We start from the raw sequence: 17,917 nt of genomic DNA, 5'->3' as shown, positions 1-17,917 counted from the left end.
CTGCCTTGTTTTATAAACAAAGTATTATTAGATTCCACTGACCTGACAAGCCTATGGGATAGTTGAGCAGCAAGCAGCTACTCTTGCCCACTGGGAAAGGTTTCTGGACAGGACGCATACATTCTCCTTGTCTAATGACGCATGAAATTCCTAGCATCGTGTTGTCTCCATGTTTTTGTACAGCATCTAGCACATTACATGATAGTGGCCCAGCCCAGGACATTACATGCAGATAAGGTGAGAAGAGATTGCTCTAGTAAGAGGGATAGGCAACCTGGAGTCCAGCCAGAGCTGGAGGGCCACAGCTTCCGTGAGCCTGGCATGGCTCATGATCAGGAACAATGGGAGCTGCAGTGCAGTGGTATCTAGAGGGCCTCAGGTTCCCCATCCCTGCTTGGTCACCAGTGTCACCCAGTTTCATTTCCCTATATGACCAGAAATAAAGTTACTTGTGCATACACTTCATGTATCTAATGCATCCCTGTAGTTAAGCTTCATGACAACAGCTTTCATTTGCAAATGGTTTAGTCCTCCCCTTTGCAACATGGTGGTCAATGTTTAGCAAATGCATAATCGTTTCCAAGCCTACTGGTTTCTGAAGGATGCCTTCTTGCCCCAAATACTTTCCTTGACGCTGGTCATTAGTCACAGAGGCATACTCTTGGCCTTGGCAGTACCTTTTCTGACCTGCAGAGCTTCTGTTATTGTGGGTTTGAATAGTCGCCATGCATTATGAAGAGGTTTGACCCTCTTGCCTCTCCCTTTCAACTCTCTTTTTACCAGATCCCTCCTTTTTGAGAAGTTTCCTCTTTTGAATTCAGATGTGACTGTGCTGGACTTCCTTGACAATTGACATGCATGGGTACCTTAAATTTGACACACTATGATCACTGTTCAGCAACACTTGTATGTCGCACCACTTAAGTCCGGGATTGATCCCCTGACTATCTGTTCTAGGGCACAGTGATTTAGGGTATAAAGAAATTTTTACATAACTGGAACATGTATGTATTCAAGTCTATTTGAGGGCAACTGAAGTTGTTCGTCACAACACTTTGAATGCCTCCATTTCATTCTCCATCTCAAGATCATCCCCTGCATTTTAGTCAGGGTGGGTGGGCAATAGTATCCCCCTAAACAACCTTTCCCAACTAGTGGGCCACCAGATGTTGTTGGACCACAATTCCCATCTTTCCTGACCATTGGCAATGCTGGCTGAGGCTGATGGGAGTTGTGGTCCAACACCTGGTGGCCCACTAATTGGGAAAGGCTGCCCTAATACTAAATTACATTTGGGGCCTGGTATGATACACAGCAGTTCTGTGGAGGAGTCTGTCCTGTGTCCTCATACAGAGCAACTCCACCACTACCCACTTTCTTGTCCTTCCTATAGAGGAAAGGTGGAGACCCTCCAGCCTGAAGGTCAAATTTGGTCTACCAGGCCTCCCCATTTCCTCCAAACTAGACTACCTGGCATTACACGTAATGTCAGATGCGGAGCAGGCAGAGATGTGGATGAATCGGCTGCGGGCGAGTGAAGAAGTTAATCCTGCTTGGTCACTACCCACCCACCTCTTAAAGTTGGCCCATAGGGGGTAGGGAGATAAAAGATCTTGCCCATTGGGCCAAAAAAGATTTCCCATCCCTGCTGTCCTTTGAAACCAAACACTCCAGCTCACCAATCAAAGGTATCTAGCTTTAGCACATGATCATCATCTGTACAGTCTCTCTCCAAATGATTCTGGCACACAGTATTTAGCTTCTCTGAATGACAATTATGTATCGCTGCAGTTTCATTGCCTAGTTCTGCCCTGCCACCATTTGGACTCACATTTTCAACCTTGGACTCAGGGATGATCCATTCCGAACCAGACACTCCTCAGCTCCTATCAGTTTTCCTCCAGGAATCAGTTTTAAAATCTGCACTGCCACCTTTTTGCTCTTAGGTTTGACCTGGCAGCCAGGACATGCAGTGGTAGAAACAGGTATAAATCCTTCACAGTCAAGTTAGGAAGCATTTAAGAGCATTACTCAATGGTCAAGAAAAAACATACCGGCAGACAATCATGAAGAAATCACTTGTGTAGTTTAATGAGCTTTGGAAGCACAAAGTGATACCATTCAAGGGGGAATGACCAGTACAGCAGTTTGGCCCCACCAGCCAGACCCAGTAACAGTGGTCAGCTGAGCACATGTCTAGAAAACCCACCCCCCCATTAATAAATTGTTACCAAGTGCAAAACACAGATCATTTTATAAATCACCACAGTAAATTAGCTCATTTTGATTTGACAAAAGAAAAAAAAATCAGGTTTCAGAGAAGTCAGTTTGGTCCTTTTGAAGCTGGGTCTTTGAACATGAGGGTCTTTCACAACATTAATGTCAACTGTATTTCTGACCCCATATCAATTTTTCCTTGCATGTAGCACTATTTGGAAGCTAAATGTACAGTACTTAATCTAGTCTCCATAACCTGAATATATTAAATGGCTTGGTTGGTCAGTAGAAAAGTCATTGCAAGGGCAAATGGAATGTACCAGGCCAGCTGTTTCCAGAGTATGTGGTATCAAGAGGTCATGTACTGCAACTTGGAAATGAAGGACCAGATCCATCATTGCCCACGCGCACACACACACACACACACACACAGAGGAGCTAGGCTGAACAAGTAGCTATCTTACAGGCTGTGAAGTCTTAGCTCTGAAAAAGATCTATTGCAACAACTTTGCTCCCCGTCCCTGAAATTGGGCTTTGGTGTTTTTCCAGTGGAAAAAAAATGGGCCATGGGCAGCTTGCTTACTTAGGAGCCACAGCATGGCAAGTATGTGTGGAGAGCTTGCCAGTTGGACCTTCCACATGTGAGTGAAGGCCACAAATGGCTGGCTCTCTAGATAGTTCAAGTTGCCACAAGGCACATGCAAATAAGAGCCAGACGGCCACGGGTTCATTTAAAGCCATCCTTAGTCATACCAAGGATACACCCCCACGGCCAACCAGTGGGGTGTGGGGATCTTTTTCCACATTCAGTTTCTTTAAGGTAACAGAGAACAATGCCTTCCATCTCTTTTCACCATTTTCACCAACCCACTGGAGTAGCCAATATCATTCACCTTTACCTGAACAAAGGAAGAATCCATATGCAACTCCCATCAGGTCCTTCAGAGCATTAGCTTCCCCCAGATGAATCCCAACGTGGTGTTTCCCATCAGTCACAGCTTGCTTGCAGGGATCCAGCACCAAGCTCATTGCTAGACCAGTGCAAACACGGCTGGCTGATGGCAGTGACACAGCCACGCAAGGAGAAAAGCAGCAGTCGGGCTGTGGGCAGCCCTGTCAGCATCCAGTCACCTTGCGAGTCACTCTCCGGCAAAGGGACTGAGCAAAAATGATTAAGGCCACAGGCAGAACAAGCAAGCTGCCTCACAAGGGACACTCTAAGATCCGCATGGGACCCACCTCCACGGCATCTCAGTACCTGATGAGGGAAGCGAGGCTTGGCTTCAAGTGCCCACCTCCTTCTCCCAGTTAAGTGCTTCTGCAAACCCCCGGCGGCAAGGATACCAGGGACATGGGTGGTGGCGGTCTCTGTGCAGCACCAGTGGAAGCCCAGAAGTCAGAAGTACAGGGCAGGCTCACTACTGAAGTCAGAGAGGCTGCTCTTGTCTGCTGGAGTGAGCTGCAAGGAAACAGACAAAAGGAATAGCAGCCAGAGGAGAATGCGAGAAGCACAGCAAGCCCTGCCATCGAGTCTTACTTCCAATGAAGTGCAGCCATTTGGAAGAGAAAAGGATCCAACAGAGCCCATTTCCCAAAGCCACGTGCTACAATCCCCATTTGCCACCTGATGGCTGGCCAGCTCAGAGCCTTCAGCACTGCCTCTGATGTTTGTCGCCTTCAGAGGGAAATGTGCGAATGCCACCTCTGGGGGCAAGACACAGAGAGCTGAATGGAAGCAACGCACCCCTCCACCCCCAAATCTTACCATGACTTGGTTGCCTGGCAGGTCAGCATCGTGTGGAAAAGCTCCTGTGCTTGGAGGTATCTCCTCATATTGCTGCTCCTGCCACTTGCTGAATTCCATGGAGTGCTTTGGGGTGTAACTTGATAACCCTACAAAGAACATGAAAGGGTGGCGTTTGAGCAGGAGTCAAGTAAGCCAAAGTGAGAGATGGTGTGGGGCTGGGACTACCCAGAGGGGCTGATCTTCTGACCTTACTCTCTGGAGACTGGAATAAACTGACAGTTGAGGAATCCAGTGCTTCACCTCATCCGCTCTACAGCCAGCACACAGACCACAGGGGGGAGCATCCTAAAGCAGAGGTTCTAGGCTCCCCACATTATGCATGGCTAATACTGTGAACAGACTCCAAAGAAGAGCCTGGCCCCGAAAGGGGCACAACTAGTCCAGCACTCTGTCCTCACAGTGGGCAACTAGATGCCCACAGAAAACCTGGAAACACAACTGGGTGTGTGGGGTGGAGAGACACCATTCTGCAATAGCTGAGAACACCACAACAAGCTACTAACCTGTGGTTGCTTCCTTGGTCACTGTCCTACATTCAGATGCACTGGAAGGGGTCAAGTTCACCGTTGTAGTATGACCAGTCTGGTCACCGCCATTGTGTGCATGACTGGGGAGCAGAGAGGGGAGGGCCCTCTAAAGGACAAAAGACCACAGACCCTCCCTACCCTAGTTTAAGGCAGTGCTGCTGCTGCTCCCACAAAGATATCAAGCCAGGTTGCCACTTCATTCTTCTGAACCACTACCGAGCCAGGTTCGGGGTATTAATTTACAAAGTCCAGGACATCTTAGGGACCACCTGAACCCTTATATCCCAACTCAGTCACTGAGATCTTCCGTAGGAGCGGCTCTGGTTGTCCCCAGGTTGGCAAGGCTCATTTAATATCGACATGAAATCGAGTCTTCAGTGTCATTCGTCAGTTCTCTGGAATGATCTGTCAACAGAGATTCAGCAGGCGCCTTCTGTTCTAACTTTCAAGTGCCTGCTGAAAACCTTTGTTTCGCCAGGCTTATGCAGGCAATTAAGAAGATGCTTTTTTCACAACAATTGACCTTTGTTTTTATTGTATTTAATTTTTTTTTAATTCTATGGTGGTGGTGGTGGTTTTAAACATGTTCTAAACTGCTTTGATGTTTTTAATGAAATAGTGGTACACAAATATTTTTTATAAATAATCAAAATAAACAAAATATGGTTTGCCAACAGCTTCAGCCAACCACAGAGCAGGTGTGAGCAAGGATGCTCTCCGTAGAGTAGCCCTGCAACACTAAAGGTTGTGCCCAACTAGGTTTTACTTACAGTAGACCCACTGAAAATAACTGAACTAACTCAGTCATGCCAATTAATTTCAATGGGTCTACTGTGAGTAGGAATAATGTTGGCTACAACCCTATGTGGCTTACCTGAGTTGGTAGTGCTTGGGTGCAAAGTACTGCTTGGGCGAGGAATGAACAAGGCAGGCGTCTCATCCACTTCTGTGGCATATTCATCCTCTTCCTCCTCCTCCTCCTCCACCAAGGAGCTCTCTGGTGGGTATTCATACATTGTCTGAAGGCTAGTCTCACTGAAAGAAATCTTCATCTGCAGCAAGCAAAAACAGCAACAGGAAGCTGATTTTAATCTCCAGCTAAAATATGAGAGAACTGAATTTCTAGCTCACTCTCCCTTAAGATCACAGTGAGAATCTTGCAGATACACTGCGCATTAAGAAAAACAAAGTTTAAGAAGATGGGTACAAAAGCCCCACCTTTTCCCTTCTAAGTCACAATAAGAGGCTTTAACAACCATTTCTGGATGGATTTGGAGATTTTCCAACAGAATGTAGAACAGATACTATGAATGCCTTTAGGCACTCTTGCTGCCAACAAGGCACCTGTTGCCACGCTATTTCTCTAACACTGGGGATTGCCAGCTGAACTGACTTCTCTTTCTGCCAATGCAAGCTAATACCTATGGCTCAAATAAGAGGTACCATTTCCTCCCCAACCGTCACCACAGACAAGTGGTCCAAGGCAGCCTTTTAAGCAACTGCACAGACTTGCCACAGGCAACACTCCGTTAGGTCATCTCCAAAGTGTCGCTGCTGAGATACTCATAGCAAGCCACAAAAGACAGATTGCCTCCATCGGGCTGTGAGGCAACACTTTTCAACATCAAGAGCTCTCTAACCAGCTGTGACATACAAAGCATCCATCTTTATGTTTCATCCAGATTACCTCATCATTCTCAGATTTATTTATTTTTTTAACTTTCAAGCCACAGGGGATCATGCACATCTTGGGTCAGGGGAAAAAGGGAAAGGTCTTTAGCATTAGCCTTCTAATTAGCAAAAGCACGCTTCTCCAAATCCATTGCCAGCAGGTTCAGCACCAGCTAGGCTAAGGCCACAATCCTCACAATTGTACACATTTAGGCTTTAAGTCTTTTAAAAGTTTCAGGCGCTGACAGGACATCAAAGATTAGGGCAAAGCTGCCCCCAGGCAAGGCTTCAAGGCATGTTTCAGCCTGACCCACTTCCTGCAAGGGCTGCCCTAGAGATCCAGCAGGGCTTATAACCTGGCACAGCAGCAGCTGCAAGTCTTTCTCACTGTCTGCTACTGCCTTTGCATCAGCCCGTGGAGCCCAACCACCAAGTGGGAATTGACACCTCCTATTAAACCCAGAGGTTTCTGCCAAGGATGTCCCATGTCATAGCCGGCCTCAATTCAAGAGTTTGCACCTCGCAGGCAGGCAGGCCTACTTGGGCTCCTTGTGTCTCCCTCGTGCACTCCAAGGATCTCCTTCATGATCCTGGCCTTCATTCTTACTGTTACTCTAGCACCTACAGAGATGCCTTCTGCTCTCTCTCTCAGCAGAGACATTCAATAGCAGCAGGAGGAGAGGGCTACTGTCTCTGCAGCTGGAGTGGCTGGCTGAAATTCCACTCGCAAGGCCTGCATTGATTTCTGCTTAGTGTTTAAATTAGCCAATTGCTTTACCCTGGATTATCCCAGGAATCTATTGATAGGCCATGATGCGGCATGCCTGGGAATTAGGAGACCCTACTTAACCAAGAAAGGCATCTTATGAAGGCTGCACGTCGGTCCTGGTAGCCAGGGCAGCTGCCCTGCAACAGCCTCACTGTGACAACACAGCACTCAGACCCCAGCCTACAGGCGAAGCTTTTATCACCAGCAAAGCCAACACACGGACAAGGTGCTGTTCGGTATGTTATGTGCTTGGAACAGAGTGGAGACTATTGCTCATGACAAAAAAGATGCAGAGGCCAAAGTTCCAGATGATGCACAGTGAATCATGGAGTTGAAGAGGCATTTAAGGTAATCCAGACCAGCCTCCTGCTCAGTGGAAGAATCCTCCAAGTACAGGACCCCCGAGATGACCTCTGCTTAAAAATCCCTCCAGCAAAAGAGATCCTGCCACCCCCACCCCACCCTACCGCAACCTCTTGCACTGCTAAACAGCCCTCACTGCAGCTTCTCCACACTTGCAGTTGAAATCTCCCCTCCTTGCATTTTCTAGCCAGTTAGTTCTAGAACACACATCCGCTGCACCTTCTGTGCAACAGCCTTGTAGATATTTGAAGACAGTGACCGTCTCACCCCTTAATCCTTTCCTTTTCCAGGCCAAACGTAACCAGCTCTTTCAACAGTTGGATTCCAGACCCCTCACCAGCCTGGTTGCCTTCCATGTGCTTCTTTAAATGTGACCTTTACGCAAAGTCACACGACTTGCAGAATTCCCCCCGCCTTAATTTAGCACATGCCCAAACCTATGGATTGTAACAGAGGAGTATGCTAAGAGCACACGTCACAGAACACCACAGATGACAACCCCAATTCTAAGGTACATTGCCAGTGTTTTTCCAGCCCAGGATCAGGGAAGCTGGCCATATACTGTAGCTCTCTGCCAGTGGGGAAAGACAGCCATAGGGTTATCCCATCCTCTTGGGTCCTGTACCAAAGTGCCAGAATCTCCCCTTACAGGAGACAGAGCCCTCAAAGTGAACAGCTCCCTGTAATCAATATGCTAAGGCACATGGCAGACAGAGCAGTATGCCAGGCTCAAAATACGGCAGGCCATTTACAAGGGCAGAGGAGTGTCAAATTCCTCAAGAAAAATGTGCAGAGAGTGGACTTTGGATCTTGCACTTGATCATAACTGGCTGAATGGGAAGAGAAGCAAACGGTCTCCTTGTGGAACAGCTGGGGGCAATATGGGCAGCACACTCAAATACTAAACAGACCACACAACCTGACAGAAATATAGTGTTATGTTTGCTTTTTGCCTATGCAGCAAACAAATACACAATGCTGGTCATGTCTTCCCTAGTGCCTCTAGGTGAGGTTGGTACATTTAGGCAGGAAAAGATGATGCAAGTTAATGATCAGAATTCTTAATATCAAGCAGTAAATCATGGAGCAGATTAAAGCTATTTTTAAAAGCTAAGCCACATTATCTGCATTTAGGCTCCACTGAAGCCAAGGTCTTGTGTAAACCATTCTAAACTCTCCCAGGCTGGCCCTGTTTAGAGAATTAATTGAGTGGCAACACAAGACTTGGAGGGAAATACAAAGTCAGTGTCAAGTGGGGACCACTCTCCTACTGGGGTAAAAGTAACCCTTTACAAGAAAGCTCAAGGATAGAGAAAGGCACATAGTTCACAGCAGCTTTTCCTCTAGTAAGAGAAAGATGGATATGGACTATTAAACTGTTTTTGCCTTTTCCTTGTTGATAGTCACCTGCGCTCAGGGGCTGAGAGCCAGGAACCAACAGCCTTGGTGCCACTTGAACACAGCAACAGCAGCAGCAGCACAAAGGCTGTTCAGTAATAAGGTCCCTTCCTCCTCTTCACAGGGCAATGTATAAGTAGCAACATCAGACAGGCAAGCCGGGTGGGGGAAAAGGACTCTTCAGGAACACCTTTGCACTCTCTTGGCCAAGAGACAAGGCCTCAAGACACTCATAGGAGGAATGCAAGTCTCAGCACAAAAAATGGATTTTGCCAACACAACAGTAGAGCTCAAATGTCTCAAACAGAATTTTAGCCATAAGCAATGTGTATACACAAAGAATTAATTAAGATTTTTCTCTTCCTCCTCCAGCCAAAACTACATCACTGCCTAATCTTTGATCACTTGCTTTCTTTCATTTTCCCTTCCTTGATACAACTTGGCAATCAGATCCAACAGTACAGACTCATTCAGCAATGCAACGTGCTCTGCTAGGTTCTGCATGAGTTGCTTGTTTGTTTTTTAAAAAGAACACACTCCAGTGTTACTGAAAAACACACCTACTGCTTGGCACTGTGGCTCCTTACTGGTCGAGAACAATAAAGCTACCAGACTCCATCTGGGTCAGATTCTAAGCAGCTGTAATCTTGCAGAAGTAGGAGGTGGTGCACAAGAGAACTAAGCCAGTTTTTGCCCTGCACCATCTTGGCAGATATGCTTACGTTTTTCAGCCACAGGGACTTGAATGTCAGTCCCTCACCGGCCCATTGGTAAACACCATCTAAAGCCTACTTACAGTTGCTCATGATCAGTCAGAAAGCCAAACACCAGGATGAGGAGAAAATCCTGTTCTTTCTTCCCTCCTCCCACCCTTGGAAACCCCCAAAGGATTCAAGAGTTCTAGACTAGAGCACAGTCATAATAATATATCCTCCTCTTAAGATATGTAACTGGACCAGGCAATGGTTTAAAGCCCTCTCTCCTGCCAATTGAACTCCTGGTGTCAGGGCTCCAAATTACTTAGGCCATGTTTTCAAACATAATTCAAACGCTTTCCTGAAGATATGATCCATGCAATCTTCTCTTCCCTGCTTCAGATTCACTGGTGACTTGCATCCTATTTCAAAACCCAGATGGCTTGGAAGCACCACAGCAATGTTGTCTAACAACATCCAACATATCCCAAATCCTCTCAGCTCAGCCATGGCTCTTTATGTCAAAACAGCGTACCAGTGTCAGCGCTGCCCCCCCCCCCAGTTTCTGGTATCCAGACAAAGCTACAATCTCATGTCTGTTGGTACAAGGAGCGATGCACTGGTACAGAGCCTTGCAGGCTCTTAAGAAAATGATTCGTCAAATACAGGAGAAGCCTACATAAAAGATGCTTCAACCACTTGCTTACCAGGAGTCCCATAACAGGGTCACTCCCAAGACAAAGGGCATGAACATCTGTACATATTACCTCCGGAATTCTGAGTTTAGTGGAGAATTTATAATACCGCAGGAGACAGAATCTAGAATCTACATGAAGAATAAACGACAGTACTCTTTAAGCTCAGCAGCTAGAAGTGCCATGACCCATTTTGATATGAAACAATCTCATTATGAACCGCTGAAACCATCAGGTTCATCCAAACTTAACTGGCTCTCCGTAGCTCACCTGTTCTGCCTGCAGTTCCTGAAAGGTGCATTATGAGACTATGATGGCTAGAGCAAGACTCAATCTCACACAATCAACAGAGAACCCCAGTGATGGAGCACCATTGCCCTCCTGCCTCCCTTTCCGGCCCAGGCCACCCCTAATGGCACAACCAAACGCTTTGATCACACCTATTTGGACCCACCCTGGACAGCAAAAAGTTATATTCCGGATGAATGTTACAGCACAGGCCTGAAGTCTAGCAAGTGCCCTGTGACAAGAAAGATTTCTTTTCCTCCACGACATTCCTGTGAGTGATGCAAGCAGTCAGCAATGCAAGCTTTCACCATTTCCTGTTAGCTACATAGGCTAGGGGGGACCAACAAGGGCTGGAAAAAACTGACTCATGTGCAAGGGGTAACATTCTGCTCTGGTTCCACACTTGGAATAATTTCACATTAGATAACCTCACACAAGAGTTAAGCTAACTCTTAAAACACATTTTAAGTATGCGTTGGGTCAGTCGTGCCAAAACCTTACCCAGTACTCTCATTCACTGAACAGTTGTAAACAGATTCATTCAATGTTAGGATGGCATGTTCTAAACAATGCAAAGACTCAGAAGGCTGGGAGTAGATAATTTACAGTCTTGGTTATTTGCCAGGAAAGATGAGATGGGCTTGCTCTCTCCCCCACCCCTAATGCAGCTGTAGCATAGAAATGACGGATCACCATGACTGCCTGGAGATTACCTTTTTGCGCCGGGAGCCTGATTTGCTCATGCAGGACCTGTCAAGAGAGAGGTAGCCCCCTATCACCTCGATCTCATTCACAGTGGGGTAGCACTTTTTGAGAAGGCGCCCCAGATCCTGGTGGGACACATCAGTCCTGGCTTTGGCTTGGCTTTCTTCCTCCTCCTCCTCCTCTTCCTCCTCCTGCAGCCGAACTCTGCTGAAGGTCTCCAGCCCAGCAGAGGGGGGCTTCCTTTTGGGCACAATGGTAAAGGTGTTGCTACCTTTCGGAGACAAGGTGGCAAAGCCAGCAGGATGGGGCCTATATGAGAGCACAGCAGAGTCTTCCACATCAAGGGCCAAGTTACCTTCTGTGGGTACATCAAAGCCCTCCAGCCTTGGACTCAGGGCTTTCAAGGGGGGCAAGTGACCAGCCTCCAACTCTACCAAGTCTTCATCGATGTAAGTCACAGGCACCAACGCCTCCACCGGCTTCTCCAAGGAAGCTGAGTGGGGGCCCCCTGACAAAGATGGGTGGGTGTCAGTAGCATCAGGCGCAGCAGCGGCTTCCCTTTTGCGGAGTGGGACAAAGAGGAAAGAGTTGCGGGAGTTGAGTCGCAAGCTGGCCAAGGCCTGCGCTTGGAGATCATGGGCAGGGATGACATCCAGGTCTGGCTTGGGGGCCGGGCGGATCTCAAAGGAGCAGCTAGAACTAAGGAGCAGGGTGGGTTGGGGTGAGCTGGCTGTGGCATTGCTGTCCAGGCTGGCACTGGACCGTGGGGACAGCAGTGGCGGGTTCTCAACAGCTCCTGGGAGCTTTGGCTTCCACGAGTTGGCTTGGACTGGGGAGACAGCTGCGGTGGTATTTGGCGATGGCACTGGCTTTGGGGTGGCAAGTGCCACACGACGACCTGGACCCCTGGGTGGAGCTGGTAGAGCAGCTTCTTCTGGCTCCATGGGCCCATTGCTGAGTGCAGGAGCAGCAGCAGTGTGACCAGGAGCAACAGGCCCAGGGCGGCATCCTCGGGGATTCACTGTGAACGAATTGGAGCCGGTCTTCTGCACAAAACTGCCAGGCTGGAGGCTGCGTGGAGAACCAGGACGGGCTCCGGGGGTAGGGGAGGCCGGAGCAGGAGCCTCCCCTGGATAAGTGTTTGGCACCACCGGCTCCGGGCAGGGGGCATCGCCACCCCACCACCTCCCCCTCGTCATGGCGCTCCGGGGCCGCCGGTCGAATTTCTGCAGCAAGCGGCTGACCCTGCCCTGCTCAGATTCGGGGTCCTCCCCTGGCGCAGCAGGAGGCGATGGAGACATAGGCTGCGGCTCGTAGATGACGACCTCGGCAGCGCGGATCTCGGTGACAGCAGATCCCCCGCGGGAGAGCAGATCCCGGAAGGGGTCCTGCCTGATGCTGCTGCCGCTGCCGGGGGAAGAAGCCGGCTGGCGGTGGGGCCGCGGGGAGTGGCCGCCCCGCTTCCGAGGCGGCCCCAGATCTTTCGGGGCAGCCTCGCCCTCGTCGCGGGACTCTATGATGAGGATGTTGTCTGCGCGGATCGTGCGGATGCCCGGCATGGAGGCGTAGAGCTCCAGCAGCCGCGCCAAGGCCGGCGGCTCCAGGGACGGGGCGGCCCGCGGGGGGGAGGCGGGGGAGGCGGCGGCCGGCGGCCCCGGCTGAGGGGGAGGCTGAACGGGCGGGACCCCCCTCCTCCTTCTGCCCCGCCGCCGCTCGCTCTCCAGCCGCATGAAGGGGTTCTCCCGCAAGGGGCCCAGGCTCTCCGCCACCACCAGCCGCTCCCCCGCCGCCCAGCTGGGCTCCGGTTCCGGCTGCTTCGCCGTCGCCGTCGCCCCCTCAGCCCCCGCCCCAGCCGGCTGCTTCAGCACCTGCTGCTGCCTCCACGGGCCCCGCTCGACCTCCAGCTCCGCACCGGCTACCAGCTTGGCCCGCTTCCGCTCCAGGAGGGCCCGCTTCCAAGGAGGCAGCTCGGCCACTGCCGGGCCCGGGGACCAAGGCGGGCTGCTCATGGCGGACGGATGGACGCCGGCACCCACCGACACACCCGGCCGGCCACCGCCGCCGCCCGGGAGCGACCGGCTGACGCTTTCGCTTGTCCTTAGGACGGCACCGCCCACGGGGGCAGGGCCTTCCGGGACGCGACGGCCATTGGCTGAAAAGTAGAGGGGCGGGCTCTAAGGTAGCGCAAAGCTGAATGGCTGAAGAAGTTGAACGCCAATAGAGCCCACCTACAAATAGAAAAGGAGCGCTGTCACTGGGCATGGTGTTTGGCGTCATTTCGCCATGAAGTGACAGCACAAGTGATTGGCTGTCAGGTCGACCGCCACGCCCTCGTACCTTGTCATTGGGCGAAATGTTCGACGTCCCCCCTGAGAAAGCGACGGGTGTTATTGGCCAACAATTTACGCCCGCCTACGAATCCGTCAGCCTCACAAGGGTGGGTGAGAATCGGCTTCTGGGCACGTGATAGTGCCTCTGCATCTCATTGGCTAAGAGACTCCAACAGCCCTCAGATTTAACCTATGCCCTGTGAGTAGCCCAACCCTCCAAATGCGCCGATTGGACACTCGCGTGTCGGGACTCTGCACCTATTGGTCAACCCATTCGTCTGTCTGCTCACCTCATCACCCATTGGCGAAAATAGGGAGGGGTGAGATTGTTGTAACTCTCCCTTCCGGGGAATCCCAGTTCTGGATGATTTAATTGGACATATCATTGTGATTAGATAGGGGCTTAATTACTAATGCTAGACCTTGATTGGTCTTTTATTTTTGAAAACCAAGGATGCCTCTAAACATGTGCAGAGTGCTTTCTCTCAGCAGCCAGACCTACAGAAAGTAGCGCTGGAAAGACCTGAAGGGAGAAATACATAACTAAAACAGCAGGGGTACCTGCATGTGCAGAGTGCTGTTTCTCTATCAAGCAAATTGGAGCCCTGCTCAACCCATCCAGCCCAGCACCACAATGACCACAGAGTTTCCTTTGGACAGCCATGGTCCTCCCTGTTTCACTAGGCTTCAGCATTTGGTTTTCAGAAGTATATTGCCTCCGAACCTGGATGCTCATTTCCTAATCATGACCACAGACAGACCTGCCCCAACTTCTTTTATTTCTAGTGACAATTATGAGGGCAGCATCTGTTACGTTACTTTTCTCCCCTTTACCCAAGGAGCACAGAGCAATGCACAACTTCCTTTCCCCCCCACCTTCCATTTTGTCCTCAACAATCTTCTCAGGTAGGCCAACTAGGCTGAGGCAAAGACTGCAATCCAATACATGACTGCTCAGAAATAAGCTCCATTGGGTTCAATGGGACTTACTCCCAGGTAAGTGTGTATTGGATTGCAGCCAAAGCAATGATTTGCAGCTGGGTCTCCTCAGCAGAATCCATCAGCTACTACTAAATTTTAAAAAACATAGATACTCCAAAGCCCTCTGTTCTTCATCTCTATTTCATATGTTCAAAGCAAAATCCTGGCGTTGAAATCAGGTTCTGGGGCTCAGTTCCAGTTCACATTAAATTCTGTTCATGTTGGCTGAGCAGAGACACTCTTATGTTTCCTAGCAAAGAGTTACATGATAGTTGATCTTTGGTCCTTTCCCATCTCCCAACCCCAGCGTTTAATCCAACACACTTCACTTCAGAAGTGGCTCTGATTAAAACCAATAAAGTAAACCACCTGTTTTAACTTTTTCTCTTGTTGTTAAACCTTTTAAACAAGAAACCACCTTTCCCATTTCAGGGCATTCTCCCTGAAAGGAGTCTCTGAGCGCCTAGTTTTAACCTAGAACTTGTGGAAAAGTTCCCTTAATGGCAAACCTCTGCCATAGAATATAGGGAATAAAAGGCAAGAGATCATTTGAGCATGTATACAGTATTTTCCTCACTAGCCAAGAAACCACAGCCTGTACCCCACATACATTTTAGATTAGGCAAATGCCTAAACAGAACCCCTCCTACTGTCTCTTTCTAAAGAGATATGGGGGACCCAGCATGACCAAAGATTTTTGAGGTCGCCCCAACATCAGATACTGAGCCTACTGCCTCAGCTACCTCTTCATACACTTGAGGGCTGCTTAACAATGGAAAATATGAATGTATCCTTATGAGGGTATGAGTGGCAGACCTCCCAGTTTTAATATAGAAGAATGTGCCCCCAAATATCATATAACCACTTTAGAATCCCTGCCTCAGGACCATTTCCATTCCAGCCATATGCAAAAAAGAACATCTTTGCTAGATCAGACAGAACATTCATCCTCCCACTTACAGTGAGCAGCCATATGCCCCTTGGAAGCCAGGCTTGAAGGCAGCACCTCTCCCCTGACATGGATATCTAGCCAACGAGCAGTGTTACCAAACTGGACTCAGAGTAAACCCAATGAAATCACTAGAGCCAAGTTAATAATGTCCATTAATTTCACTGGGTCTGCTCTGAGCAGGGCTAAGATATACAACTCACTGCCTCACTGGGAGGTTTCATATACTCTGGCTAATACTGTAGCCACTGAAATACCTCTCCTTCCCTCTACATTTGTTTAATCCTCACTTCAAGCTATATTGAGATTATTGGCCATCACCCCATCTTGTGGAAGTGAGTTCCATACGTTCACTTCTACATGGTGTGAAGCAGCACTTCCTTTTCTCTGCCCAGAATTTTTACTGGGTGATCCCTACAGCCATGAAGAAAAGGTTTTCCTACAGAGAAGGGACACATATGCCCAAGTACAAGCAATACATTTTTATTCTTAAATAACCAGACCTCATTGGGGCCTAATGGCCTCACAGAACAGGAGAGAATATAAAGTCCAATGACAGCATTGTGGAAGGAGCTGTGTTTGGTCCAAGCCCCCCACACACCCCAAATGCAAAAGTGCTTTCCCAGTGTGTGGACTGAGATTTTTCTCTCTCTCCCCTCAAAGTTTGTTCCTCCAAATCCTTACTGTCTTGTCACAAGCTGACCAGCTCCTTGAGCAAGCGCCTAATGATGGTGGAGAAAGGCTGACGGTAGGAAAGCGCACCGGGGGCTCCTGCCGCCGCCGGCGCTGACACGAAAGAGGACGGTGGAAGAGGAGATCGTGAACAGGCGCTGAGCCCCGAGCTTCGCCCCCCCCCTCTCTCACTGGCAGGGCGGGCAACATCCTGGCGGGGCGGGCACCGGGGGGCTGCGCGCCGCGGGCCTAGTTGACCCGGCAGGCCCGGATCATGAGGAGCTGGAGGAGGATGAAGACGGGCGACAGGATGAGGCCGAACCAGAGCTCGTGGCTCTGCCCGCCCAGCTTCTGGCACAGCAGCATCTCGAAGACGAACTTGAGGCTGAGCAAGGTGAGGATCCAGAAGAGCCGCAGCACCGCCAGGCGCTTCTCGCCATCCTGGAAGAGCCGCACCGAGACGATGGTGGTGAAGTACGTGCTCAGCCCGTCGGCGGCGAAGAAGGGTGCGAAGACACCCCACCAGCTCAGCCCCGGCCCGGACCCGTCCGCCTTCAGCACCAGCAGCGCCGAGGCGGCCAGCAGCGCCAGCGCCTGCAGCAGCAGCTCCAAGGGCGCGAAGCCTAGCCACTGCACCAGCTCCCGCAGCGAGAACAGCATCGCCCCGGGACCAGGCAGGCAGGCACCTCTGCGCGTGCGCAGGCTCCCGGGTGGAAGCCCGACCCGAAAACATACGCCCGCTTCCGGCGCGCTCAGGTGACGCACGCGGAAGCGGCAGGATGCCGGCTTTGACTCAGGTAGCGTGTTATTGTTACTGTTGCTATTATTATTACTGTTACTGTTGCTACTATTCCTCTTATTATTGCTATTGTTGCTGCTGTTACTCTTTCTGTAGTCGCAGGGGGCTCGGTCCAGGGGCCGGGGAGGGATGTCCGGCGTGGCCCGCGGGGCGCCTCCAGCAGGCGAGCCTGTCAGCCCCGACTCAGTCAGCCAACCGAAGGTTTTCCGCTTGCCTGCGGGGGCCGCCCTTCGGGAGAAGAATCTCCGGGGCTCCACCTGCGAAAGGCTGCGCGTGAAGCCTGAGGATCCCGTCGGCGGGAGGCGGCGGTCACGGAGCCTTTCCTTGGTGGCCTTGCTTCGCCCTAGTTAAACCCTGGGAGGAGGATTAGGAGGAGGCCGCCGGATTTCCCTGAGCACGTGCAAGTTGCGGCTGCCTCCTCCCCTTCCACGCGCTCTAAGTGTATCTTCTCCCCTTTGTGCTTCCTTTTGGATTGTTTGGATTTTACTTTAACCATTTATTTTAAGAAATTGACCACTGTTCATGTGCAAGGTTACCCTCAGGAGGACACTGTACTGAGAGACTGCAAGAGTTTGTGAGTAGCTCTAAGGGAAGGAAAAGGCTTCGTGGAGTGGCTGGCTACCAGCCATGAGGGCTGAGTACCACCTCTGCTGTTGGAGACAGTATATTTCTGAATCCCAATTGCTGGAAACCTCAGGAGGGGAGAGTACTCTTGTATTCAGGTCTTGCAGACTTCCCAAGAGGCATCTCCTTGGTCACTGTAACCAACAGGATACTGGATTAGGAACCCAGGAAGTTGCCTTACACTGAATCAAACCATTGAGCTATCTAGCTCAGTATTGCCTACACTGACTGGCAGCAATGGCCCACCAGGGTTTCAGGCAGGAGTCTCCCCCAGCCCTACCTGGAGTTCCCGTTGGGGACTGAACCCGGGACCTTCTGCATGTAAGGCAGGTGCTCTCCCACTGAGCTACATTCTTTCTCCTGGGCCTTTGGTCTGATTCAGCAGGGCTCTTCTTATCTCATAAGCATTTATTATTAACAAGAGCAC

At 50.2% G+C, this 17,917-nt stretch overlaps 3 protein-coding genes across 4 annotated transcripts in view; 1 reads left to right on the top strand and 2 right to left on the bottom strand.

Annotated features, from left to right (window-relative positions):
* Nucleotides 1-2,067: 2,067 nt before the first annotated feature.
* Nucleotides 2,068-13,304, bottom strand: TPRN (taperin). The gene is made up of 4 exons (XM_061604118.1): nucleotides 11,144-13,304; nucleotides 5,426-5,603; nucleotides 3,983-4,110; nucleotides 2,068-3,676 (listed from the first exon to the last, which is right to left on the bottom strand). Exons 1-4 carry the CDS (start codon nucleotides 13,142-13,144, stop codon nucleotides 3,614-3,616), a joined length of 2,370 nt encoding a protein of 789 aa, XP_061460102.1. The 5' UTR covers nucleotides 13,145-13,304; the 3' UTR covers nucleotides 2,068-3,613.
* Nucleotides 13,305-15,862: 2,558 nt separating this feature from the next.
* Nucleotides 15,863-17,184, bottom strand: TMEM203 (transmembrane protein 203). Its single transcript, XM_061603707.1, has one exon. It carries the CDS (start codon nucleotides 16,725-16,727, stop codon nucleotides 16,317-16,319), a length of 411 nt encoding a protein of 136 aa, XP_061459691.1. The 5' UTR covers nucleotides 16,728-17,184; the 3' UTR covers nucleotides 15,863-16,316.
* The window catches only part of NDOR1 (NADPH dependent diflavin oxidoreductase 1), a 41,435-nt gene continuing 40,273 nt past the window's right edge, over nucleotides 16,756-17,917 (top strand). For both annotated transcript variants that reach the window (XM_061603704.1, XM_061603702.1), the window contains exon 1: nucleotides 16,756-16,864. In XM_061603704.1, the coding sequence (XP_061459688.1) occupies nucleotides 16,847-16,864 (18 nt within the window). In that variant the 5' untranslated portion in view covers nucleotides 16,756-16,846. The remainder of the gene's footprint in view (nucleotides 16,865-17,917) is intronic.

This window comes from Rhineura floridana, chromosome 20, assembly GCF_030035675.1.
Source record: "Rhineura floridana isolate rRhiFlo1 chromosome 20, rRhiFlo1.hap2, whole genome shotgun sequence".
NCBI lineage: Eukaryota > Metazoa > Chordata > Lepidosauria > Squamata > Rhineuridae > Rhineura > Rhineura floridana.
Note: the sequence above shows the minus strand (reverse complement) of the source record. Positions and strands in the feature narration are given on the sequence as shown.